We start from the raw sequence: 27,554 nt of genomic DNA, 5'->3' as shown, positions 1-27,554 counted from the left end.
TCAAACTCTGAAGGTCAATGTTTCAATTATCTGCATTTTCTCTTGTCCGTTGTCGATGGTTAGAATATTTTTATATTTGGCATTACCATCAATATGATATTTTTTTCTTAAAAATGAGTATTCTACACAAATGCTTCACCATAGTCCAGATTATAACGATAGTGTAGCATAACAACATAACAATGGACGATATCTTGGATAAGATTGATTTTAAACAGGCTGTGAACACCCTATTTAAAAATTCGTTATAAATTCCAATGACTGTTTAATAATGTTTTTTTAGATATCCGAAAGCTGCATTTTGGCGCGACGGAAATATCTTTAACGATTTTACTACATATGTTGCTGCTATTTCCTTATTATCTGCTTTGCCATTGCAGTACGCACGAATATTATATAATAAAACGCAGTTGTCATTGTCAACCGATACATTATCCTTTTTAACATAATTCAGTTTTGTAAAATTAAATTTTTCTCAGAAAATGCTTCTTTTGTGTCGAAATTTAGGAAAAGTACCAAATAACATATTAGAAGAGGATGCATTTGTATTCCAGGAACTTGATCATATTTATGACACGGACAACCATTACTTAAATGTTTCTTCAGCTTAATGGGCACTGACAGAAGTTCAAATTGAAAAACATAATGGAACGTCCCACATTTCCGCAGTCATATACCATACGTAAAAGTGTTGGCTGGAAGAATCCACGATCTTCATAATATTCGCTCCTTTGGAGTTTTCAGAAAGATTAAATGTAGTTGGCTTATTTTCTAAGGAAAATGCATCAGCTAACATCATTTGTCGTATGTGTTTGAGTTGTTTAAGCTGATCAATTGCCATACACAATTTGGTAACATCCTTCACCTATTTAACAATATCATAAAATGTTTTCTTCATTGGTATAACATGTAAAAGAGGGACGAAAGATACCAAAGGGACAGTCAAACTTACAAATCCAAAACAAACTGACAACGCCATGGCTAAAAATGAACAGACAAACAAACAACAGCACACATGACACAACATAGAAAACTAAAGAATTAACAACACGAACCCCACCAAAAAACTAGGGGTGATCTCAGGTGCTCCAGAAGGGTAAGCGATCCTGCTCCTGCTAATAGGTTTTTACAGACAGTGATACATTTATCATATTTATTTTCCATGAGCAAAATGGTAGCAGACCGTAGTTTAATGAATGAAATGTTAGAAAAAAGGGTTACATTCAAATAACTTGTTACATGTTTTGAATACTTATCGTCATGATTTTTGTCTGAAGTACGAATACGACAATACGCATATAATGCTTTTTGTGAGCAAAGAAAAAAGATCTCTTAAAACAGCCTGATCACTAGCGGCCCTTATTCCGTTTAAAACATTGTTGTATGTTTCTATGCTTTTTTCTGTTACTACTCTGTTGTATTGTACCCAAAATAGATTTGTTTGACTATAGTGGAAAAACAGTTTATCTAATTTTTGGGTGCAATAACACACAATAATAGAAGCTTCCCTATACATTTCCAACTGGATATTTTGTTGATATAACCCGCGGACGAAGTCAAATGTTCTCAAATTGATTACATTTTATATGTCTTGGATATACTTCTGAATATCATCTTGTAATGTAATAGAGAGACCAGTTGTCAATTGTGAAGTGAATAAATTCCTTGCCGGAATAATACAGTGAGGTAAGTTTCTATCCTTGAAATATGTTTGCAATCTTGAAAGTCATACATGAAGACAGGCAACAACATTTTCCCGACTCCAGCTGATATTTTTCGTTGTTTCTATGCACCAGAAAATCAGATTTTTTTATACAATATGATAATAATATTGTTTTATAATTGTCAGGAAGCAATTCTTTTTAAAAGTCATCTTTCAAAATAATTTTCAAAACAATATAGCAATATAATTGAATTATATTTAGCTGTTCTAATATTAATCCATCACCTCTAAAATATATTCGCCATTGCATTTCATTATCGTCACAGTCGCGGTGTTTAACTGGGGCTAGTAAGCACTGTTGGGACACCATCATTCTCACTTTTTCGTCATTTAGCCACCCATTTGACTTGAAACGAAGTTTCCATTGATTAGCTAAAGAAGGCCAATGAAGATAGGCCAAACATGGTATATTGTCCCTTATTAGCGAAGGACTCTCTGTGCCACCTTTGTAAAATGGATTAATAAAGGCAACAGTAGTATACCGCTGTTCAAAACTCTTTAAAAAAAATCCGTAACTGACGGTCCATTGAAGTCATACTCATTCGATGCATCATGATATAAGTCTTCACTATCGGCCCTTGATTTTCTTATAGCAACCCTACGGAATTGAGTGTTCGGAAAAAAAAATCTGCTTTTACTTCAAAAAGTATTGTATTCAAGTAGAAAGGTTTTCCATCAGGAACTTTAAGTCTAACATTACCCGGAAATTGTGAATCGTTGATGGCACTGACTACTTGACCAGGGTTTTGTTATAATAACTTAATTTTGGCTCTCGGCAGCAACGTTTCGTTTTAAATCACATTGCACTCCTTGAAAAATGTTAGGATTGCATAAGTATCTGGCTTTTTCTCTTGATAGAATGTACCTGGCAATAATCCTTCTGTTATACATGTATACTACCAACGTATATATAGGATGATCTATGTCAGGTATTAAAAGTCTGTGAACATAGTACGGGAAGTTGTACTGTTGTATGAATATTTATTGAATTTGATATGCTCAGTTGAACACCCCAATACTTCAAGCATCGTTATAAGTAACCCGGAAAATGAATCAGCATTTTCTGCATCTGAAATAAAGATAATTCGTTACAATTATGTCAGAGATTTTTTGTCTTGTGATTGATAACATGGATGATGAATCCAGTAGATATGTGTGAGACATTCAAACCTGTATCATGTTTTTAAATTATCTGACTTAAATTCTTATCATAAGTTATTATGATCCATGATCCTTTTTCTTGCCATAATCTTATGTATTTCATCACTATATAAAGTACGCTTACGGATGCGGGATTTTCTCTCTGTGATGAAAACCTATTTGTGGCTTTGGACTGAACAATAAATTTGTCCTTGACGAACTCATCATAGATACCAGGATTAAATTTCGCAATTATACCAGACGCACACTTGTCTACAAAAGACTCATCATACAATGACGCTTTAATCCAAAAAGGTTAAATAGGCAAAATAAAGTACGAAGTTGAAGAGCATTTAGGATCACAATTCCTAAAAGTTTTGCAAGATACAGCTAGGTAATCTATTTTTAAATTAGAAAAAAACCTTATTTTTTTAAATTTTAGTTTACAGTTTATTTATAAATATTATCGAATCATTGATAGTTTGTCCTAATGATTTGAAAAAAGTTGGAATATATTTAAATTTGTCTATTTTGATACGAAACTTAAAATACAGAACAAACACATTTAGAAAGACTCTTGATAAAGTGAGTTGTATTTTTAACAATTGAATCTATAAATCAATTCATCGTCATTTGAAAAACCATCGAAAAATTTGCATTGGTATTTATTAATTTGCAAAAATTACTTTATTGATATATAGTGTTGATTACTACACCTCTAACTATTCCATTCGACAGGGATTATTACAATTAACTCTCACTATATTAAGCTGTTTTTGCAAGATCGGCTACATGTAAAAAAGCAGTAAAAGTTTGAATGCTTCATATAAAGAATGCGTGTGAAGAGGACATACTTTTGACTGTGTAACAGACCACAAATGGTTCTTTGTTAAAATTCATATAGGGTTACTTGACTTGCATATTAACACTAAAGAATTCAGTATTACAACCATATTTTGCAAATTCAAAAATAACCCGTGCGACCAAAGAGACTATTGCACACATCAAGGGTTTAGTGGTAAGTGCAGCATTAGTATATGTTATCAGCCTTGTAATCATACTGGAAGGTTGCTCCGTCTAATTTAGATACACAGGTTAACATCGTTCGCGTTTCTTTCAGAAGAAGTCTGTTACACACAAACATGAATTTGAGAAGGAATATGACCATTATCTCAATAAGAGGGATTCAAATGGAAGTCTTTTGCATATGTACAGTCAGCCATCAATCGACAAAGGCCCTAAATAAATCGGATAGTTATAAGCAATAACAGTACACATATCTTTACAGCGTAGTATTGCTAGTTTATTTTAATTCAATTATCTTTACGTTGTGACTTTACATTGATGTCTTTAAAACTAGTTTAAGTGAAAAGAAATCTTCTATAAATCATTTTTATAAAAACAATACTCACCATCCTTCCTTCTGAACGTGGATGACATGGTCTGTATTTTTCAACTTTTCCTTGGTCTTATAACACTCGAGTACAGGAAAGGAGTATACTACTTTAGCATGTTTAAATGTCTAATAAATGTTTAACAGATTTAAATAGCATCAGGCAATGTGTCAATAATACGAATACATAAACGAAAATATTCTAACAACGGGTCATTACTTTTAAATGAATGTTTTAGTTCATTGGTTCAAACACATATTTGCAAATTAAAATCGATAGAACGCTTTTGTTCTTCATAACTTAACACAGGGTTATACCTCATTGATTTTTTTTAATTTCTACACGCCTAGTTTGTTTACCTTCCTATATGTATATAACAAAACAAGATATGGCATGATTGCCAATGAGACAACTCTCCACAAGAGACCAAAATGACACAGAAATTAACAACTATAGGTCAAATAGAAAAATATTTTCAAGCATCCATTCTCTTAATACTGTCTAAGGTTTTTCTTTCTTAATCGGTTATCGCTGAGTATGTTGATAATCTTGTCAAGTTTGATCGTTTTCACTGAACATCAAGGTGCTGTTCACACAACGAAGAGTGGAATTATTTTAATTATCAATAAAATGAACACTTGTGAAATTGTAATATTTCCATTTGATGTAATTCATTGTTACAGGCAATAATAAATAATTTATTCATAGGTATTAGTGCCAACACAAATGTAATTTTATTTTAAATGAGGAAGTTATTTTAAGACTTTGCAAATCTTTAGAGAATTAACATAACATTTTAAATGCACCATAAAATTGTAATTATTACAAGGAAACAGGACTGCAAATGCAAATGCATAATAATCTGATTTTTACATTCGAATAAGCATCATAAAATAAATGCAGGGTTATGCATATATGTTGTCAGTGTTGATACCAAACATACCAAAACACTGCATCACACAAGTGACCACTAAGTGTGCTAAATGCTAGGTACAATATGCCAGTGTACTATATTTCACATTATATTATAGCATAGGCGAAAAAAAAATAGCATTTGGCAACAATAATAAGTTGTGAATGTCTAAGTTATTTGACAATTCGTATTGACCTAGCTACCACAAACTGTACGCATCTTTGCAAATATCTTTTTTTTTTCATTTCTGCTTAGAAGTACATCTTAAACCAACAGAAATCAAAATGGATATGAACGTTTGTACAAAAAATAGCGCCGATGAAAATGAATTTAACGGTTTTACAAAAATTAACATTTTTCCGATTAAATATTAATTGTGAATGCCCTTTAAATCACATCTTGAATCCGTCAAATGTAATACCAACAAACTGCTCGAAATTTATATACAGTTGTTTTCATTATCTTTACCAGCATCGATAATGCTCTTGCATGGTTGACAATCAGTTCCCGATGGTATCTCAGCTAAGTAAACCAATATCTCAGTACTGATGTGGTTTATGTCAAATCTTTCTTTATTTGTTGGTTTATATAAATTTAGAAATCATTAAAAATCTATTCTGTCAACTCCCTAAGTCGAAATTACCTTAGATAGATTTATTTATATAAAAAAAAGAAGATGCAGTATGATTGCCAATGAAACTATTCTCCACAAGAGACCAAATGACACAGAAATAAACAACTATATGTCACCGTACGGCCTTCAACAAGAAATAAAGCCTAAACAACATAATCAGCTGTAAAAGGCTTCGAAATGACATTGTCAAATGTAAAAACTTCAAACGAGAAAACTAACGGCAGAATTTGAAAGTTCTTTTTTTGGTAATATAGCTTCTCAACTTTTTAGGTTTTGATAATAACAGGTTTTCAAATTTTCGGTTCATAGCGTTCCTGGTAGAAGTGTAAAGCAAACAATTATAAATGTAAAACAAAAAGTATTGTTTAAGTAATCGCAATAAGGTAGATTTTATTTAAATACATTTGTTTTTTTTTAATAAACATACGCATTCATGTTTAACGCAAACACACTTCTTATGAAATAAATGCATGTATGTATTTAACTTTTATTTTCATCTGTAAAGAAATAAGTAGAATATAATTGCAGTTATAAAACATGTTGTGACTATATGAATAAATCGAAGAAAAATATTATATGCCTTTATATGTCCTTTATCTTATTTTTCGGATAGCATGTCAGGTAACCTTGGTTTTCATATGGAATGGTTTTCGATGATTTCGAATGACTGAAAATGTGTAAAGCAGTTCATAATTGGTACGTATATTGGTATATGACAAATAAATTCAGGTACAGTTACAATTCATTACGATACAAACAAATAACACTATAATAGTATAGTGCCTAACATGATTTTGTGAGGCATACGAAATTGACCTTTAAACGATCGTATTAACTTTTGATTTCGAACATATTTTGACTTTATTTAAAGACAACTTTAGTTCTGGATTAATTGTAATTATTAATTCAAATGAAAAACTATAGTTTTACCTGACGAAGCCGTGCGTAAAATATACATCGGCATTTCTTTTCGAAAAATGACTTGTTTAAATTAATGGAATAAATTGTAAACTTTCTCTTTTTTCTCCACAATAGGCTTTTAAAAAATAATTTATCAACTACGTATTCAGATAATTTTGTGGAAATAGAAAAAATGGCAATTCGCACCTTTCATATTTTAACTTTCATTGATAAAACATAAAATTGACTCGTCCAGTGTCCATTTTGAAGGTCATTTAAGTGTACACAATCATGCACCTTCTGATTTAATCAATTCATGTAGTCATGTATGCAAAGCATAAACAGTGTATGGCTAAACTAATAATAACTTAAACCAATCAAATTGCATAAGGTTCAATAACAATGACCGGTCCACATAATAACAAATATTAGGGGCAAATTGGGTAGGGAAAAAAATGTCAGATATTATTTTGCAAAAATTAATAAAAATCAAAACGTTTTGCTATTATTTCGTAAACATGTCGTTCTCTATTGATATAGTTTTTTTAACTTTTATTTGCGTATTTAAGGCAAAAAAAAGATTGGACTTCAAAAATCTGCATTAGTATTGACTTTATACAGAAAATTCGCCATTTAAACATTAAATATTTCACAAATAATACATGTCTTTAAGTAAAATTATTTCATAAAACACTGCAAAATAATTCATTCTGATTGATATAATGATATTGTCATGAAGTGAGCAGGAATGAACAGTGGTATAGCAAACATCGAATTCCCACATAAAATATTAGCACACGCTATAGAAAAACAAAATAGAAATTACGATTGTAGATTATGAAGAAAAATGCATTTAGAACAAGAATAGGTGTCAATACACACTATGCTTATTCCGCACTATTTAGTTATCATGTTAATTTCAGGGAATCAGGTTTGAAGTTTAACTTTGGCATTACTCTAGATTGAATTGTGTTACGTAAGATAACATTATCATTTATTTCATGTTAAATTCATTGACCAAAATCTAAACCTGTTGATATGTATTGTATAAGTGTATCAAGTGGTTATGATAAATAAACCGTAGAATCAAAGTAAAAAATGAAATAGATTTACTAAAATTAGCATGATTTTGTACTTAGAGTCACACCAATATAACTACAACTTCGTGGTAAAATTAGTTGACAAAAAAACGTAACTTTATGCAGGACGAAAGGAATATAAAACGGACATACAGACCAAAGCACGACATGATCCACAAATATTTAGAGGTGGCACTTGAAATATAAAGACAGCGAGATAGCGACAATCGTTTTAAAACGCATAAAAAAATAAGCATGATGAATTAAAAAACAAACTCGTAACATAACATATATTTTACGGTAACTTAACATTGCCATAATACTATTAATACTTAAGATGTGACGTGAAACAACTTTTTTTGTTGTTGTCAACACCATATAGGTATATCATTTATGAACAATAATTTCTATAGTGAATTATGATTATAGTGCTAAATCAAGAAATGTGTTTTAAAACTTTGGTTGCAACAGATGCAGCTATGTCTATTTTATCATAATGTTCTGTATTTTAGGGCAATTTTATGTTTCATAAGTATATGCCTTTTTGTAACGGTTCTATCAACCCACATAAAAGGTTCATCGGTTCAAAGTCACACCATTAAATCTGCCCAAAGAACTGTGACAAGAGTTTTGTCGGTAAAAAATGGAGGATGATGGGGGAAATGGAGTAGAACTGAATTTTGTGCAAGGGGATATCATGCAAGTGGGTTTTTATTGAAGGTAACATTTTATTTTTTATAGAACAATAATCATGACACATGTACGATAAAGTCACGATTTAAACACACATACAACAATACGAAGAGGATAACTATGGTACAATTTAACGTAAAAAAAATATATATATACATATAAATAGCCCAGCATTTATTAGGTAAATAAGTTTTCGTCACGCTTTAAATCTTTCATCTTGTAAAAATAAGGTATGGATATTCGACGGAATTTATCAAACACTTTTCCATCAACGTAAATTTGAAAGAAAAATTAACGCACGACGACAATTAGCTGATTCTAGACTAGATATAAAAAGATGTGGTATGAGTGTCAATCAGATATAAATTTTTATCCGTCCATGTGATAACAATTTGTAAAATTCAAAACTATAAAAGATCGAAGTACGGCTTTCAACAAAGCCTTGGTTCACACCACACAGTAAGCTATAAAGGGACCCGAAAATGGCTAATGTAAAATCTCTTAAAACGTGAAAACCTGGGGTCTAATCTATGTAAAAAAATTGAGATCAACAAACGACAAAAAAGTGATCATCAGATTCTTGACCAAGAACAGGTTCAAACAAATGCAGCGGGTTGAAACGTTTTAATAGTTACCAACTTTCACCCGTATCTAAAACAATAGTATAACATTACAACATAGATAGAGGACACACCATAAAATATTAGTTGAAGTGCCTTAACTTAATAAAAAAACTTATTGATACATTTGACCATACGCGGAACGAATAAATTTGATATCTGATACAATGTAAATACAAAATCAATAAAATGAGGGGAATAAATAAAAGCTTAGTAGTATACCGCTGTGAGATGTTACACAATTAAAAAACACCATAACACTGAACAGAAAGCCGCCAAATACAAAAATGTACACAGGTGTAATTGGAAATAATTTTGTTGTAAAGCATACATGTAGCCATGTTTTCAACATCTGTTAAGTTGCTTGGTTTCTCTTGTTTTTCGAGGGCTGCTTATGATGCTTGAATTACGTATTCATAGAAGATATATTTATACATGTTGTTGTAGATTTTTTAAATGTGCAAATTTTGAGATTAGTATATAATTTACATATTAGACTTTTAATGTAAATAAAGGAAATTGTGTGTTTTATCATAACAACGGCTGTAATTTCTCAAAAACAATATTTGTGTTTGATTATTTTTTTCAACTTTGTCAAACAAGGGGAGATAACTCGGATAAAGTATTTCTTTAATAGAAGTGTTGTGAATTTACCTAATAGGTAGAAAGAAAACAAGATCGGTTACCCCATCTGTTTCTTTTTATTATATAAAAACAGGTCATAAATTCTATCTTCTCCCATTTTATCTTACTATTCTACTGTGTATTTTTTTATTATTATTAAAACGTTGTGCACGATGTTCCTACAACACGACGTTACACTAAAAATGCGGCGTCAAAGAGGGTTTTTGACTTTGATTAATTTTTGCAAGTTTTATTCGGTTTTTTTTATATGTTGTTGGTTGATTCTGGTTCTGTTCTTTTTGTGATATCATTTTATCATAAATTACTTCAAGTTGTGGAAATCGATTTAATAATGTTTACCTTTTAAGTTATTTCACCTAAAAATGCAGTACTTACTGTCGCAAGTAATGTAGGAAGGAAAAATTGCACGGAAGTACACGTATACGGTTTCCATAAATAATGTGCAAAACTTTTATCATAGGATGTTTAACTTTCATGGTGCATATCATCTGTTATTGTAAAATTTCCATATCTTAATTGAACCCCAATACAAATATATCTGACACTCTGCAAGTAAATCGAAACATTTTTAACCTTGATTAATTTGTCTTTTCTTTTTTTGAATAGAATTGTATTTTTCTTGGCACATAATTTGTCGAAATACACCCCTTCAATTTCGTGAATCTTGGCTTGAGAATTTTTTTCCAAGTCTTCTAAAGTTGCTTGCTTAAATTGTTTAACTTCTGATATACATTTTAAAATAAAGTAATCTACTCTTGAATTGTCCGTAAAAACGGCTAAGATAATCCCGGGTTTTTTTAATTCAATGAAACGGTTTTCGTTGCTGTTTTGGATTTGTCTTTCAATTACCTCAATTTCATGCACAAGTTAATATTGACGAAAAGTTCCGGCTTCGCTAGTACATGTAGTACAGGAATAACTTTCAGTTATAACATGAATAGCAGGACAAATTGCAAGGTAAAACATTCCGTGGACTTGTATTAAGTCTTTTAATATAATTGGTGAATGCACCTTACTGAAGAGACTACTTTAAAAGATCTATTTCGAAGTCCTTCCGCAACATAAATTAAAATTCGCATTGATTTTACATTTAGAGGATTGTCTTGGTGTTTCCAATTTGTCTTTGCAAAAGTTGAACGAAGTTCATGTAATGCGATTAAATTTCCCTTTTCACGATTCTTTAAAATAAATCGATATAAGCTATAAACGATCAATAAAAATTGCAAAATTTAACCTGTGTCGAATCTATGTCCCGGTCGGAGTCTATACATGTAGCAACATGCACTATTCTTTTTTTTTTCGGCAGCCATCAACATCTTTTTCCAAATTTCACCAAACGATTTGTCTTAATTATATCATGAACATTTAATTGAAACTTTAGGACATGTAACGTCGGAAATTAGCGTTTTTCGGATTTTTCGACGTTTTTCGACGTTTGGACAAAATGGCTACCGTTTTGTAATGTGTTGAAAAAATGTATTCCTTAAAGACCCAAATATGTAGTTTATAAGAAAAGAATTTTGGCATTTTGTACTCCTCGTGTATTTAACTTTTGTTTTGATCAATTATAAATAACTTATTGAAATATCAGTTAAAAAATACGCGTTAACTGCTTTGAAAAATGAAATATCAACTTGGACAAAATGGCTACCGCTTGAAAAACGACTGTGTAGAGAAGATTTTATAAAAATTTGCAATATTTGAACTCACGAACAATGAGGTAAATATTTGTACTTTTGGTAGATGTTGTTATTGTCTTACTCTTTTTATTCGTTTTTCGCTATATCTACTTATAAAATTCACTTTCAGTCGTTAAGTTAACGAAAAACGTCGTTGGACATTTTTATTATTCAAGCTTAATATGCGACCACCGAGTCAAATGAAATTTGGCAAAATAACGGCGTTAACGCCACAAAGAACCGACACATACCGTTGTTCCTGGAAGATCAGAGAATAAGAAATATGATCACTATACATAAGAGTCAAAACAGTTTTTCATAAATGTAACGTTGGACATCCGTTTTTTTCACATAACTTTGTTATTTTAATCCTCAAATATACTAGATATTACTTAGTATTTAAAACATCTATTGAATTTGTACATGTTTTATAGTGGTTCGTGTTTGCTAACATTTTTATTTTGTTTTGCGGTGGAAATTTCGAAGATTGTGTTACAAATCCTAGGGGTTGTAGGAACAGCGTGCGTAACGTTTAAACACAATTTGGATTTCCATGCATAATATTTACAAAACTTGAAAATTTTGGACAACCTGTAGCGGGAACAAAAAGTCCGCTGACCTATACTTTTTATCATACTTTTGAAAACAGCATGATAAAAACTTCATTTGGACAAATTATTGAAAATTCAATCAATTTTAATTAGGACGCCCCAGCCCCTTAAAAAGTCTTCTGAAAATTGAGGTCAATGTCAAATTGACGTCATATATATAGACCTCTGCTTGTCTTTTGCTCCATTTCTTACCATGCAAGAAAAATATGAAGAAGGATATAAGCAAATAAAATATGTGGCATATTTAATGAAATTTGTTCAAACTAATATGAACACGTATTAGAGTTATTGTCTTTGGAATGTTTACAAACATAGAATGATTAATGGGTTAATGACTCAAAAAGGTACATAACAAAGGTAAAATGTACATCTGAAAATATTCAATATATATATATACTGCCCTTCAAAACTTATGGCACTATGTTTGTTTATTCTGTCTCAGCTTTATACTCATAGGAAAGTTGCATTTTCTCAGTTATCATTAAACAAAACAATTCTATAGATAGCACCAAAACAAAGAAAAAGAGACGACAGTGGTTTAAATGCTATTCGACTTAAATGTCGAAGAGGAACTAGCGCTCCAAATACTGGTGGTACTATAACAGCGAGAGAAGGTCCCTGGGGTCGATGGACAAAAGCTCTGAATTGTCGATCTGGTAAACGTTTGGTTAGTTTTCGTCTACAAGTTCAACCAAAACAGGTATACAGTATTTTGTGAAAAGCTGTACATTTTTTTTAATCAAATTCATTTGTTTTTTACACTTAGTTTTGCTACCAGCATCGTAACATATTTTGCAAAGGTCCTGGTTAAACACAAAGTTACGTCAATTATGCATCTTTTATATTACCGGATGGTTCATTTACTTAATATTTAGTCCAGTAAGAGTAATCATAGTTATCAAATCCATTTTCGTGGATTGAGGAAATCTTTAACATGTTTAATATTCATAATACTGATAATATATTGATATTTTTTGTTCTCGTAAAAGATATATCATGATTTTTTTCATTCAATTATAAATATATCTGTTTAAACATTTTAAGCATAGGCATGGGTTCACACATACAATTAACCCAAGGGTGATTGGGGAATAGAAATATTGTCACTTGGTCTTCTTCCGACCGGCAGTAAAACGCTTGCCGAAGTGAGGCGTCCTTATGGTTGTGCGGGATGTATCAAGTTCGCAGTCACGTCCGGTCAGATTGGGGACGTTATATCCGATGCCTCGTGTAAATAGAGTGCCAGGCTCTTTGCACGTTAAGAATCCTTGCAATAACTCTTTGAGGGGTTTGTTGGTGGCCTGCTGCAAGGCAAAATTCCCGTCCAATATACCCTCATTTTCCAGTTGCAGTCCAAATTTCCCCGACCATCATCCCAGATTGCCTCTATTATTTTAAGACCTACCTATAGTACTTATTGGGAACTTGTTCTCGTCCTTAATATGCATTAAATATTTGCCACTGGATGTTAAGCAAGCAACAATCAATCAATCAATCAATCACACATGCAACTTAATCGGTAACCCGCATACAACTAAATCGGTAACCCACATACCATTTTATAGGTAACTTGAATATTTGACTTGATTATATATTCGTAGTACATACAGGCTATTGTTACGTGTATAAATCTATCAAATTAATGGATACAATAATAGTATAAATGATAAGTCGTTTCTTATAAAGGTAATACAGCATTAATTTTAAATGAGATTAAGAACCGATAGAAAATATTACTCACCGAGCCTTTTTCCCTGTTACATACCTGCAGTTAGAACAAATAGACCCCATAGGTTGATCCATACACTGTGGATTTTTATTCGTTGGTTCTAGTTTGCGAGGATTTCGTGGTAATCGGGAACATTGAATTTTAATGTCCAAATAGATTCATATCTTACAGTATCTGTCAACTCTCGACAGTTATGTTTTACATAGAATTTACAGTGGTTTATTTGATTTTAGGGTACTGGAGATGATACATCTGCAAACTCTGTACGTTTTAAGTGCAGAAAAATCAATGGTGGGAAGAAAGGTGACTTAGGTAAATCTGGAATTAGAGGGAAGTTTGGAGCTTGGAGTAAAACATGTCCTGAAAGATCTGCTATATGTGGTATGCAAGTTAGAATGGCACCACGTCAAGGAGTAGGCGATGATACGGCATTGAATGACGTACGGTTCTATTGCTGTAAATAATACAAACTTATAAAAAAGAAGATGTGGTATGATGAGGATTTGGTTTGTTTGTTTATCTGTTTATTTACAAGCATCACCACGTGTTTATACAATGAGGATTTCCAAAATTCCTTCATGTGATTAAATGATATCCATGATATACTTGGTTTTACTTTTCATGTGTACAATAAACACATATGCCTCTGTATTTATTTTCGTGACGGGTTTTCTTTCACTCCAAGGCATAAATGCGCTAGTGTTTCGGAATTCAATGAAATTGTCAGAACATTAGATCCTTTTTACTAGTCATATGTTTTTATGTATTCTGATTCTCACAGTCATGTTTGTGGTGCTGTTTGGTTGCAGTGATATAAATAAATCATCAATCAATTCAGTAGATGTGGCCTGTGTGAAAAAAATGTGCGAGTTATAAAGAGTTACTATATATTTGCCTTTTACATTGTTGGTTTGATACTTTTTATCATTTACTGCTTCAGTTGATACATAGATATTTGTTTACAAACAGAGAAAGGTGCGTTTGTACTAAGATTCTTGGAGTGTTAATGTGGCTCCCCCTCAATTAATGGATATATAAGACATGTAATAGATTGATGATAACAATAATGATAAAATTCGTGCATTAAATTTCAGATTTTGGACAATGGTTACATATAAAAGGGATACTTTTGCATCTGATACCATCAAACTAGAGATAAATAATACAACAGATACAGTTATGTCTGAATCATATCTTTACTTACATTTAAAATTTGTTTGAAAACATAAGAAATGATTTCAGTTTTGTGAACTTTCCATTTCTATGTAGCAACAGTCCAGCAGCGCCGGTAAAAGGAGTAAATATCTCTTAATTGATACGATATTCCGGGCTTATATTTTCTATCATTGATATAGAGGTTTGTTTCACATAAGGAAGGTATAAAACCGAGAGTTTCAAATTGTGAAGTTGAAGCCAATCCTTCGTCAATCATTGCCGATTATAGAATATCCGTTTCACAGATGTTATCTTTTGTTCCTAATGTCGGAACTAAAACCCCATTCCCTTTTCACGAATGTGAACTACCGAAGAGGACTATAACCGGGTTTGTGGTTGCACGAGCAATACGACGGGTGGCACATGAGGAGCAGGATCAACTTGGATCTACTTGCCTTTCGGAGCACCTCATACCAACCCTAGCTTTTGGTGGGTATCGTGTTTCTAAGTGTTTAGTTTTCTATGTTACGTCTTGTGTACTATTGTGTGTCTGTTTGTTTCTTTTTAGCTATGACGTTGATATTTTCGATCTATGAGTTTGAATGTAGGTCTGATATTTTTCTAACCTTTTTTCTTGTTAAACAGCATGGGTTTAATATCATGTTTCATAGAAGTTGTATTTATTTTGCATATCATGCATAGAAACACAGTATCGGTGAATACAATTATCAATATGCATTTGACATTTTTGGTCTTGAAGCCGAACGTGCAAAGAGACTAAATACAACATTGCACTACTGATATCAGGGACCACTTGCGCTAGTTCACGAAATGATCAAATAATGTACGAAACTTTCCGCTTGTTTTTTTTACGATTGGCATAAAATTCCATTCATCGTATCAAATAGGAAACCAAGAGCATGTAGAGGTGGCGATAGTTTGATGCACAAGATACTGCGGAAGTTCAATATCTATTGTAATTACAAATATCTACGATATGAATTATTTCAGAATTTGACGACGATTGTATTGGCGTTTACGCAAATTACTATCAACATAAATTATCCTCTTAAATAGTTCACCTTGCGACACAATGGTCCAAAGAGGTTGTTGCAAAAGTTAAGCTTTTTGCATTTCAAATTTTCTTTAAAAAAATATGAAAATCAGCCAATTGATATTACTCATCGATGCAGTGCAAGGTACTCATGTCCAAACTAAAGTACTTGCGATAGAACAAAAATTAAACTATGAGGAGAATTTCGTGTTACCGAAGCCGTAATCTGTTTAAAGTCGCCTGTTTAACGCCAACAAAAGACATGACCGAGGACATTTAAAAGATACCTGGAATCAAATAAATTTTATCTTTAACATACACATCAATACTGGAAGTTTATTATATGATTAAACACTGTTATAATACTAGCAAGTCAAATTGAGTTGAACAAGCTTACACATGGTCATCTTAAGACGGGGCCAATACACCAGATCAACCATACACTGTGGATTCATTATTATTGGTTGCATACCAATTTTCGTTGATTTTGTGGGCTACATGTAAACCAAAAAATTTAAAGTTCCACGACCAACAAATTTCTTATAGTATTGTTTGCAGAATTTAGCAAAACCTAGAAATTTAATAACCACGAACATGCAAGTTTTCCATCACCCATGGAGACTGGCACCACAAAGAAATATAAATCATAGGTATCTAAAAACAAATTATGTACATATCTCATTGAATAATGACAAAATACATTGTATTTACATTTCTCACTTCTGAATCACTTTTCTGAATTCATCTTCATGAAACGATCGAAGCCTGATATGTGAAAGCCAACAATTTATAAGAACTGAAAGAGTGGAAGAGGTTTATGACCAAACAATACTTAACGAAAAAGACAAATTCGTGTAAGGTCAACGTTGACTCAGGAAGTTGAAACATTAGTGAGCTGATGACCAATTTTTGTTTTCTGTTTTCATATTTTCACTTGAGTGAAGAGTTTCTCATAGGCACTGTTATACATCTTCTTATTTTAAATTCATGTTGTTAAAGGTATAAAGAGTGGTCTCCCGAAACAGTTGATTGATTTGTTGGTGTTAAACTTCACTTTTAAAACTACAGTGATATTTCGTGGCGATTAGGTTTTATTGGTGGAGATAGTCAAAGTGTGCGGAGAAAGATAGGAAAACTAGCAATACTTGTCAATAAATATTTTTATCGCTATTTTGTGCATTTTTTCTTTGATCCTTTTCTGTGATTATTCTTTATATCGTGCTACTCGCTTGAATTTGAAAATTAAAGCTAGAAACTAAGGAGACACTTGGCGTTACTAATGTAATTAACATGAAATTTACAACGTCGTCATAGGTAAAATAGCGATACACAAAGTATCATTGATCATCTCAACTCGATTGCTTTTTCTTTCTTGCGCCGGCATAAAAATTAAACCTGCAACATGCGGCATTCGAACTCACAGCCTCAGAGCTGATAGACTAGAGATACATTAATTCGGCTGCATAGACTACCCATACACCGATGCCTCTTCCTAACCAAAGATCACGTGTTAATTCCAAAGCGAACATTCAACATCTTTCAAGTACTATTCTAATTCAAAACAAACAATAAAGCGATAACAACTTACAGGATCTAAGGATGAACATGTCTTGTAAGGTCAGAACTATTTAACTTTATTTAAGAAATACAGGATATGATATATAGTTTATAACATTTCACTTGAAGATGTCTTGTTTTCTCTTTTTTGCCATTCAAAAATTCTGAAATATAGAATAAGAATTACCTGAATAAGACCAAAAACGTATGTAATATATCCCAATCATTTTATGATACCTGGTACATTTTTTTGTACATTCGAATAATACAGAATCAAATCTAAGAAAAAGTGTTTTATACATCATTTATTCAATGAAGACTGAAACAAAGTTATTACAAAATGAAATATATCACTATTATGCATGTTATGTAAATAACACATGACAAAACTTACATAATAATATCATAAAAGGACTATAAAAAAGTGCATCGATTTCGAATGTGAATTGAAACAATGGAGATGCAATTTACAATGTGTACTATGTGCATTTACAATTAACAATGGTTACTATTGTTTGTCTGTTTGTCTTTCTCATTTTTACCCATGGCGTTGTCAGTTTATTTTAGATTTTTGAGTTTGACTGTCCCTTTGGTATCTGTTGTCCCTCTTTTACATGATATAAATATACATGTAACTGTAATCTTTAACTGTAGATACGGACATTTTTTAGACATGCATTTTTGATGAGCGATGAAATATCTTTAATTAATATCCTAATTCTGTCAAGTATTATTACTATAACAACATAGAAATACACACTTACTTGCATTGTTTCATGCACTGTTCACGATTTTCTGCAATTCAAAATAGATAAAGACAATGAGAATAACAATATTAACATTGTCCATATCTTAACTTTTAAGACACATGTTGCTTACTTTGAATTTATTACATATTAAAGAAAAACTTAATCTTCTGGACATAATCTGATAAACTGCTATTTGTAAGGCTTAAACACATATTAAGATTTAAATTTTTTAAAGGCTGAAACGTTAATATAGTTAACTATGTTTTTTTTTATCATTATATTTAAATCAGTGCAATTTAGCATGGAAATGGGGAATGTGTCAAAGAGACAACAACCCGACCAAAGAACAGACAACAGCAGAAGGTCACCAATATGTCTTCAATGCAGCGAAAAACTCCCGCACCCGGAGTCGTTTTTCAGCTGTCCCCTTAACAAATATCTATCTGATGTACAGTAGTTGTTGTTTGTTTATGTAATTTAAACGTGTTTCTCGTTTCTCGTTTTTTATATAGATTAGACCGTTGGTTTTCTCGTTTGAATAGTTTTACACTAGTAATTTAGGGGCCCTTTATAGCTTGTTGTTCGGTGTAAGCCAAGGCTCCGTGTTGAAGGCCGTACATTGACCTATAATGGTTTACTTTTTTTAAATTGTTATTTGGATGGAGAGTTGTCTCATTGGCACTCACACCACATCTTCCTATATCTATGTACAGTGATAATGGACGCCATACTAAACTCCGAATTATACACAAGAAAGTAAAATTGAAAATCATACAAGACTAACAAAGAACAGAGGCTCCTGACATTGGACAGGCGCCAAAATGCGGCGAGGTTAAATATGTTTATGAGATCTCAACCCTCCCCCTATACCCCTAGCCAATGTAGAAAAGTAAATGCATAACAATATGCACAGTGAAATTCTGTTCAAGGGAAGTCCCTGTCCGATGTAAGAATTGGTAATAAAATAAGATAAACAAAATGATATTCATACATAAAAAAAAAACACAACTAGCAGTTAGCTGACATGCCAGCTCCAGACCTCAATTTAACTGATTGAAAGATTATATCTTCATCATATGAATATCAGGCACAATCCCTCCCAGTAGGGGTTTAGTATCATACCAACATAAAATATATGTGAGGAACATAACCCATGTCATGCTAACAACTGGTTTTAAATGAATGTGTTTAATTCCGATGCAAAAACCCTATAAGTGAATCAATATCAAAGCCAAAATATGCAATCTTCAATGACCTGACAACAGTATGTAACTATATTCCTTCTAAATAAGTATGTTGAAAGGTTTTGTTAGCTTTTGAGGTGAAAACTGACATTTTTATGCTTTGTAAAGAATATTACCAAAATAATAGGATGTGAGATACTATGTTGAGTTAAATTTACGAATGATGTCCTTGTACCGATGATGAAATTTAGTGAATGTTTTGACTAGTTTATGATATCGAAAACCCTGGTGTAATGATTTTTCAGTAATACATAAACTTATCTCGCTTATATCTAAAACGTTGTTACATACACGATAGAATCTTACAAGTTGAGATATATAAATATCGCAAGATTATGACAAGGGAACGTCATTATCTAAAAATGGATAATAAATGATAGGAAACGAGAAAAATATCTCTATTGTCATATATTTGTGTATTAATCTTTCCGTTTATCATATAGATATCAAGATCGAGGAAAAGGCAGTGGTCATTGTTTGTATTAGTTTTATTAAAAGTAAGTTTAACAGGATAAATGTCTTTACTATACATACTGAAGTCGTCATTATTGAGAGCCAATATATCATCCAAATATCTAAAAGTATATTCCAACTGTTTCAATCATACATTTATTCTTTGTTGTCGTAATGACTATGATGAAAATATCATTAATTTGTCGTATTGTCAAACAAGTTTTGGAAATCACGCCAACGATTAATAATTGAAGTTTTAAACTTTACATAGTTGTACAACACTTACCTCCAGATTGAAGGCATCCCGCCACACAACTTTCAACTTTAATATAAAAATGAGATTTTAAATTATGTACCCTAACATCAATCAATAAATAATTACAAAGACACTTCTGTTATAAAACTGTAACAAGTTGTTTAGTTCCCTTGATTCGTGTCTTGTAAGTGTTATCATGGTTATTGGGAAATGACTTTTTCTTCTCTCAACGTAAGATAACAATACAGATATCAATAAAAGAGCCTATGCCCGAAAGATCTATTAGACTTGCAAAAAACATAGTATGAAAAGAATATATTAGAATCATTAATAAGAATTATCAAATCAAAACAGGAAAGGTTTCATAAAAAATAATCTTCCAATGGTTTATTGTCAAATTATGATAAAAAGTTTACTACGGTGAAAAGAAACCTGTATAATTCTAAATAATTTAATTTTGGATGTAACGCGTCTTCTGATTGGCTGACGTTATTTTGTTATGAGCCCATAGACATAATTTAGTCGTGTGACCGTGACGTCATCAACGTTTTTTCATGGTTTTCTACGGTTTAAAATGGAATTTAGAATTAAATTATAAGAAATGGCTGTACTATTTTTTCTGTCTATTCGAAATAACATAAAAAATGTGGTGCACACTGTTAAATAACCCGCTACGCTCGTTATTCAGTGTGCACCAAAATTTTTATGTTATTTCTTCATAGATTGAAAAAATATTACAGTCATTCCTTAAATGGGTTTGTCATTTTTTTAAGATAAATATTTACGTTAAACGAGCCTTCTTCAAAGGTCAATGATAGTTTATTCAATGGAAAGCAACTGTGAGTCTTTGATATATGCATATCAAAACAAAACACAAAAGGAATCATCGTTAATTTATATAATTTGTTCTTCTTTTGTTGTATTATAGAATAAAAGGAAATAATTAACCAGTCCGGTTCAACTCTCAATTATCAAAAGTGTAAGGTTGTTTCAATTTTCCATCGCATATATTTATTTAAATTTATAATTCTATTTATTTACTGGTAGTATGGATTATATTAGGTGAGAATAGGGGTTTACAGAATAGAGATAAATGAGTGAGAAATACAAAAAAAATAAATAAAGAAATCAGAATAACATGAATAAAATGGTGTCAAAATATAAAGATGAGAGAGTAGTGCTCAAAAATGGTTAACAAAATATAAAGATGAGAGAGTAGTGCTCAAAAATGGTTAACAAAATATAAAGATGAGAGAGTAGTGCTCAAAAATGGTTAACAAAATATAAAAACATTGCACATAAAATTTAAAAAAAACACATGAAAAAAGACAGTGCATCCAGAACCATCCTAACTAAGAAGGATTTGAACATTGCCATAAAGTTATATGGACAATTGACTTACCAAGTAAACAACGATCGTAACATCTTTCTATTTCAGGTCCTACAAAAGCAAAATTTGAATATTGCACCAAGATAAATCAAGGAATTATTATTATTATACAGATATAAGTATCTCAAGTCTTTTGATCTTTAGAGACACTAGCTACGAGAAAAAAAGGAAAATTATTTCGTTTGATTCAATCACTTATAAAGGTTAAAAACTGAAAATACCAATTAGTTTTGTGGAACCAATTTTGTATGATTTTGTCAAAATAAACAAAGAAATGACGTTGATAAATCATTCACTTGCAAGTTAATTATTTGACCTCATTAAATCCGTATGCATTAGACCTATAATTAACCCATTAGCTAGAGATTAGTTACGCCATTCTAAAAGAAAAGAATTTCAACATTAAAATTGAAACAAGGGTTAACCGTTTCGTTGACTAAATCTATCCACACAAATTATTCTTATACAGGTAAAATTTTTAATCACTTCTTTGTAACATATAACTTGAAATCAGACCTTAAAAAGACATACACAATGTTTTCTTATTTGCTTTTATGCCTATATCAGATTATGTGACTATCGGCACTATTCGGAGGGCATATCGATAGTTAATTGGATAGCGTCTAGCATACACCCAAAATTCTGAAATATATTATCGAGTGCATGTTTTCTTAACTAATTCATGTATTTATTTCAGATTAATTGCAATTTGGATTTCTGTTTTAAGTATGTTTTAAATGAAATCTAAGAATTTAAGTCAAATCGGCGAATCTGAATTTCACAGCTAGTGTCCCTTTAATCAAATCCATTGTTTATTGGATGATTATTCAAAAGCATTTCAAAATGAAAATTTTAACAAAACTACCAATTTACCAAACTATGTTTGGGTGCTGACGTTTTCCTTCCTACCATACCTTAAATTTACTTAAGAGAAGAAAGGTCAACGATTTTTTCAGACTTTTTCATCTACCCGTTATTTTATCGCCTTACTTGTTGGACACATTTCTTATTTCACCTATTCTTATTTTCACATGATGTGTTTCCCTTGGTAAGGTTATTGTTACTAAACTCATCATTAATACCAGGATTCATTTTTTATCTTTGCGCAAAGAGCGCATTTCGTATACAAAAGACACATCAGTGACGCTTAAATCTAAAAAAAGGTAAAAAAGTTTTTAAAAAAGTATAAAGTTGAAGAGCATTAAGGACCAAACGTTCCAAATAGTTTTGCCTAAAACACCTAAGGTAATTTATTCCCGAAGTAGAACAGTTTAAGTATTTCAAAATTTAAAGTCATATGAAACGAGTGACTAGTGAATAATAATGTTCATCCAATTCTAGATCCAATGCATGTATATATCATAAACGTAGTCTTCCTTGCACGATATAATCATTTTTTACGCAAATATGTCGTATAATCTTCAATTTTTTTTCTCTCTGTCTGTTATGATTTAACAAATATGGCAGCTCATTAAACTGCCATATTCTGACTCCGAAGTTTACCGATTGTCACAATATAATAAACTACCAACAAAAAAGCATGGATATTGAGCACATGTTTAACATGTGCAATCAGATAATAGTTTATTTCAGTGACAGACCCATGCGTATTGCGATCACCGGACTTTTACGAAAGGGTTCACGTTAAGGTCACTTTGCATACGGAAAATATGTCGGCGAATTGCTTTCTGGAAGCAAGTAATTAAAAAGTAAACTTCTTCTAAATGTGAACAAATCAAAGATTTTTCTTCAGAACAAAGTATATGTACATAAGTTTAATAATGAAAACTATCCATTTTGCTATAAAAAAAGATATGCATCATTTTGTTTTAATTTGAGGTTTCATATGACTTTAAAGTTTAAATTTTCTCATTGTTGATCTTCTGTATGAAATTTATTTCAGTATGTAGACATTATAACAGTTCCATTAATCGAAACTACCATGTCGTTAACTCACCTATTTAAATCATTAAATCAACTTAAATTATAATAAATCACGGTGCTAAAGTATAACAACAATCAACAAGCAAGACTATTTTTAAAAATATAAGAAAGAAAATTTACCTTCATAATCATTACATTTGTAACACTTTATACCTGTAAGTATAAAATAATTAAAGTATCATTATGTTTTTTTAAATTTCTACAATCGTAAGTACTAAATCAAATATTGAAAAAATGTAAAGTCAAGATTGCTTTGAGATTATCCATGAACTTTATTAACTTTCGAAAGCTCCAGTTAAAAGTGTTAAACTATTGGAACTATTTAGTTTTTGGAAATGCTCACAACATGTAGAATAAACTCACGTTACTCAGTATGAAAAAGAAAGGTGTCACTATATTACAATTAAATCAACAATTAATATGTTACCCTCATTCATTTAACGAATACAACCACTGAGAAAGAAAGAAACTACAGAAAGTTGTAGTAATTAAAACACTTTTCAATTAAACTAAGAACGCAAGTATAGCATTTGTTGTCGTAAATAAACGACACTTATTAATTATACTAATTCTACCACTTAAAAAGAACCAGATAATTATTATTGTTAACAAACGACACTTATTAATAAACCTTTTCCCCCATTTTTCAACGACACCATAGATGCTTGTTGTTATAAATAAACGACATTCATCAAATAAAAATGATTACCACTTAAAAGGAATGAAACTATAGTGAACCGTACGAATCTGTTTTGAACGTATACGACTGGGTTCACAATAATAGCAAAATTTCAGATCATTGAGGATAGTAATTCGACCTTTTCACTGTGTGTTTGAGTAGTTTGTCCTCAACGTATTATTTCAGTATGTACTGATAAGACGACTTTACTGACAATTAAAGATCTACGACTCCAAACCACATTGCGAGTGTAAACACCGACGCATCGAATCGATTCACTAAATGATTGTTAAACGTATTTTGTGTCAATTTCAGTCGTTCTAGTGAAAATAGTTTTGGAAGAAAATGGTATGGTATATTCTATCGGATATTATGAAGAAAATATACACTTTTAGTTAAGCACGGTTCATATATCGTTCTGTTTATAAACTATGCTGACCTTTAACAAACAAATATACCTACCAGTAATTATAATGATAATATTATTACTTACATTCTTTATCTACCATCTGTTTTGTAAAAGCAAATACTAAGACTAAAACCAAAAAGATTGCAATATGTTTCATAACCTCACAGCAGCGGGACACCTGAAAATGTTCAAAAGCTTTGCAAAAGTTATAATTTATTCAAAGCAAATTAAAGTATTTATTTATATCTGCTACGGCTGCAACATCTTTACGTATTTGTCTTACTTCCATTGGTTTTGAAACAAACAAATTGAAAGGCATCTTACATTCATATATTTGACCTTGTCAACATTGGTCAATGTGCCAATAACTACAATCCGATTTTTGATATCTGATATTCGAGTCACACTGAACTGATAATTCAAAAAGATTGCAACGTATGTGTGTACTTATCATGTTTATTGTCTACACACAAAGAAAAACATACGGAATTTCTTTGTTTAGAAAATATTTTATTTCATTTTGATAGACAATGCATTTGACATCTTCCAATGACATCAATTTTCAATTTGACAATCATACCTACCCATTAATATATACATTTCCTTTATAAATGGAGAGGTGCTTATTCAATTTTCCACCGTTTTTTAAATAATTTTTGAAGACACGATTTGTCATGGGTGGTTTTTTTTTTTGTTGTGCCATAGGAATGCCAATTTTAACATTGCAATTTCGAATGATATATAAAAACCTCACTTTAAGGACAACTGAAATTCTAGTCCAAACAATTATGACGTCTTAAAAGGCTTTTTTTTCTGTGATGCCTTCCTACATGTACATGATGTACGTCTTGCATGGCTATTTCACTATATTTTTTTTGCCATCCTGAATGGTTATTTTATATATTTTTTTCATATAACACCTACATACGAGTACAAAAATACGCCTTTCGTGATCACAGAAAAACCTTTAGGTATTCAACCCGGAAGACGATAGATTAGGTCAATTTATGTGAATGATTTTCGTTCCAAAATATTCAATCATGAACAATATATTTGTTTCGTCCTCAAGCTGGTTTTGTGCATCCCTAAGGTTCCAGTAACACCCGATTTGATACCAAACATTTATCCATCATTAAAGAAAAACAAAAATAAACAAAAATACAAAACTCTGAGGAAAATTCAGAACGTAAAGTTCCTTATCAAATGGCTAAAGCAATAACTCATTTTCATTCATGACATTCAAAATTCAAAATAATTTAAAAAAAAATAGAAATAAATTGAAATCTATTGATCCAAATGGCTCAGAAAAAGTTGACTTTAAAAGCATTTGACTTCTCTTTTCTTTTTTTAATTCTCTTTTTTTAATGAATAAAGCTCCTGGCCTATCCAACAATAAAAAAAAACTTCGTGCATGTGATATTGATTAAGTGCCATTGTTCATAACATTAACAAAGGGATAAGACAAAAGATTTACAAATTAGTTTAAAATCTATTCAATGTGTCTTCAACTGGAACATAATTTCAATTGTTTATTGTACGTTTTGAAATTCATTTAATAATTTCTATATTGGCCAGTAATCACATGCATGAAATGAGATGTTAAAAGATTTCCGTGTAAATAAAACCATGTAAATAAAAGTTTTAGCATATCATAAATGTTAACCAAGACAAATAGAAGATTAATCAGGAACTGAAAAATCAAGTTAAATCAGATTTCAGAACATATAAATCAGATAGGTTAGGATTAAGGCAAACATTTGACTTACATTTAAATGAGATTTAGCAATAACTATATCCGTTGATCTATCACCTTGTTAAAATTGTACCTACTAGATATATATAATTATATATTTGATCTGTAAAAAAGTAACCGAACCAGTACTATGTCTGTATTGACCTTCATGTACCTAGATCTGTGTGACGATATATCAAACGACATCTTTTGTTGCCTTAAGCCACTCACATGATTGAATACAAAATATCCTTATAATTAAACTTTATTTGTGCACAATTTACTAAAGCATTCCTTGTGAAAACGATCATATTTCATAAAATTATTGTAATGGTACTTGTGATTACGTATCCATATAATATAAAAGGGTTTCAACTTATTTTAAAATTACCTTATCTTCAGTTGCTGGTCCTTTATTTCTCGTGCAAAAGCAATAAAGACATGCTAGAATTAAAACCACTGTTGAAGCCACAAAATTTCCTATCAAAGAATCTTTCATAATCGTTGTTCAGGAAGTAAAATAAAAGCAGAACCCGGATTACGAAAGTTCAGAGTTCAAAACCCAAACAAAAACTCACCGGTTAAATACGAAATTTGTATAGACTGACACTTGAATAGAGAATGATTAAAATAGAAATCACCTGATATTTTATTTTTTGAATTCTTTCAACAGTCAATATAGAATTTGCTATTTACCAGGTCCTGACACTCATGTTTCATTGTGTTTAATATATTCAACACATAGCAAGATTAATGACATGTTTTACGCTATTAGTTGGGCTCACCTGCTCGCAGGCTTACCTGATCCATGTAAATAAAATTTAGTTTTATCTGTCAAAGAAGGTGCTTAAAGATTAATAGGTCATACTGTAAACAAAAAAGAGCCAATTACTCCGGAAATTGTGAAACATATTGTACTGTCATACGGCAATGAAAAGTCCTCTTTAATAGATTTGAGAATAGTATGTAATGATGTAATATGTGCTAATTGTGTTGTTCTGTTTTTTTACGTTTTTCAGAATTGTCAAATTTGAAAAGAAACAACATAACTTTTTATGATTCATATCACTTCAAACCATTAAAGTCTGAAATGGCCTATATCTGTACTCGACTGTACTGATTTTTACTCGACCAGTCTGAATTGGTCTGACTTTTACTTGACATTACTCGAC

The 27,554-nt window shown here is 31.2% G+C and overlaps 2 protein-coding genes across 3 annotated transcripts; one reads left to right on the top strand and one right to left on the bottom strand.

Moving 5' to 3' along the window:
• Positions 1–8,426: 8,426 nt before the first annotated feature.
• Positions 8,427–14,224, top strand: LOC139526484 (vitelline membrane outer layer protein 1-like). The gene is made up of 3 exons (XM_071321636.1): positions 8,427–8,486; positions 12,534–12,698; positions 13,994–14,224. The coding sequence occupies exons 1-3, from the start codon at positions 8,427–8,429 to the stop codon at positions 14,222–14,224; spliced, it is 456 nt and encodes a 151-aa protein (XP_071177737.1).
• A 3,341-nt stretch (positions 14,225–17,565) lies between these two features.
• On the bottom strand, positions 17,566–26,955 carry LOC139526132 (uncharacterized). 2 transcript variants are annotated; one of them, XM_071321274.1, is made up of 7 exons: positions 26,774–26,943; positions 24,735–24,828; positions 23,683–23,715; positions 21,631–21,669; positions 20,259–20,294; positions 18,291–18,321; positions 17,566–17,690 (listed from the first exon to the last, which is right to left on the bottom strand). In XM_071321274.1, exons 1-7 carry the CDS (start codon positions 26,879–26,881, stop codon positions 17,636–17,638), a joined length of 396 nt encoding a protein of 131 aa, XP_071177375.1. In that variant the 5' UTR covers positions 26,882–26,943; the 3' UTR covers positions 17,566–17,635. The 2 variants fall into 2 exon arrangements, with proteins under 2 accessions (XP_071177375.1, XP_071177376.1); XM_071321275.1 differs by lacking the exon at positions 21,631–21,669 and having other exon boundaries at positions 26,774–26,955.
• Between the last annotated feature and the right edge of the window lie 599 nt (positions 26,956–27,554).

Source organism: Mytilus edulis, chromosome 6 (assembly GCF_963676685.1).
Source record: "Mytilus edulis chromosome 6, xbMytEdul2.2, whole genome shotgun sequence".
Lineage (NCBI taxonomy): Eukaryota > Metazoa > Mollusca > Bivalvia > Mytilida > Mytilidae > Mytilus > Mytilus edulis.
The sequence above is the reverse complement of the archived record's forward strand: the minus strand, read 5'-3'. Positions and strand labels throughout refer to the sequence as shown.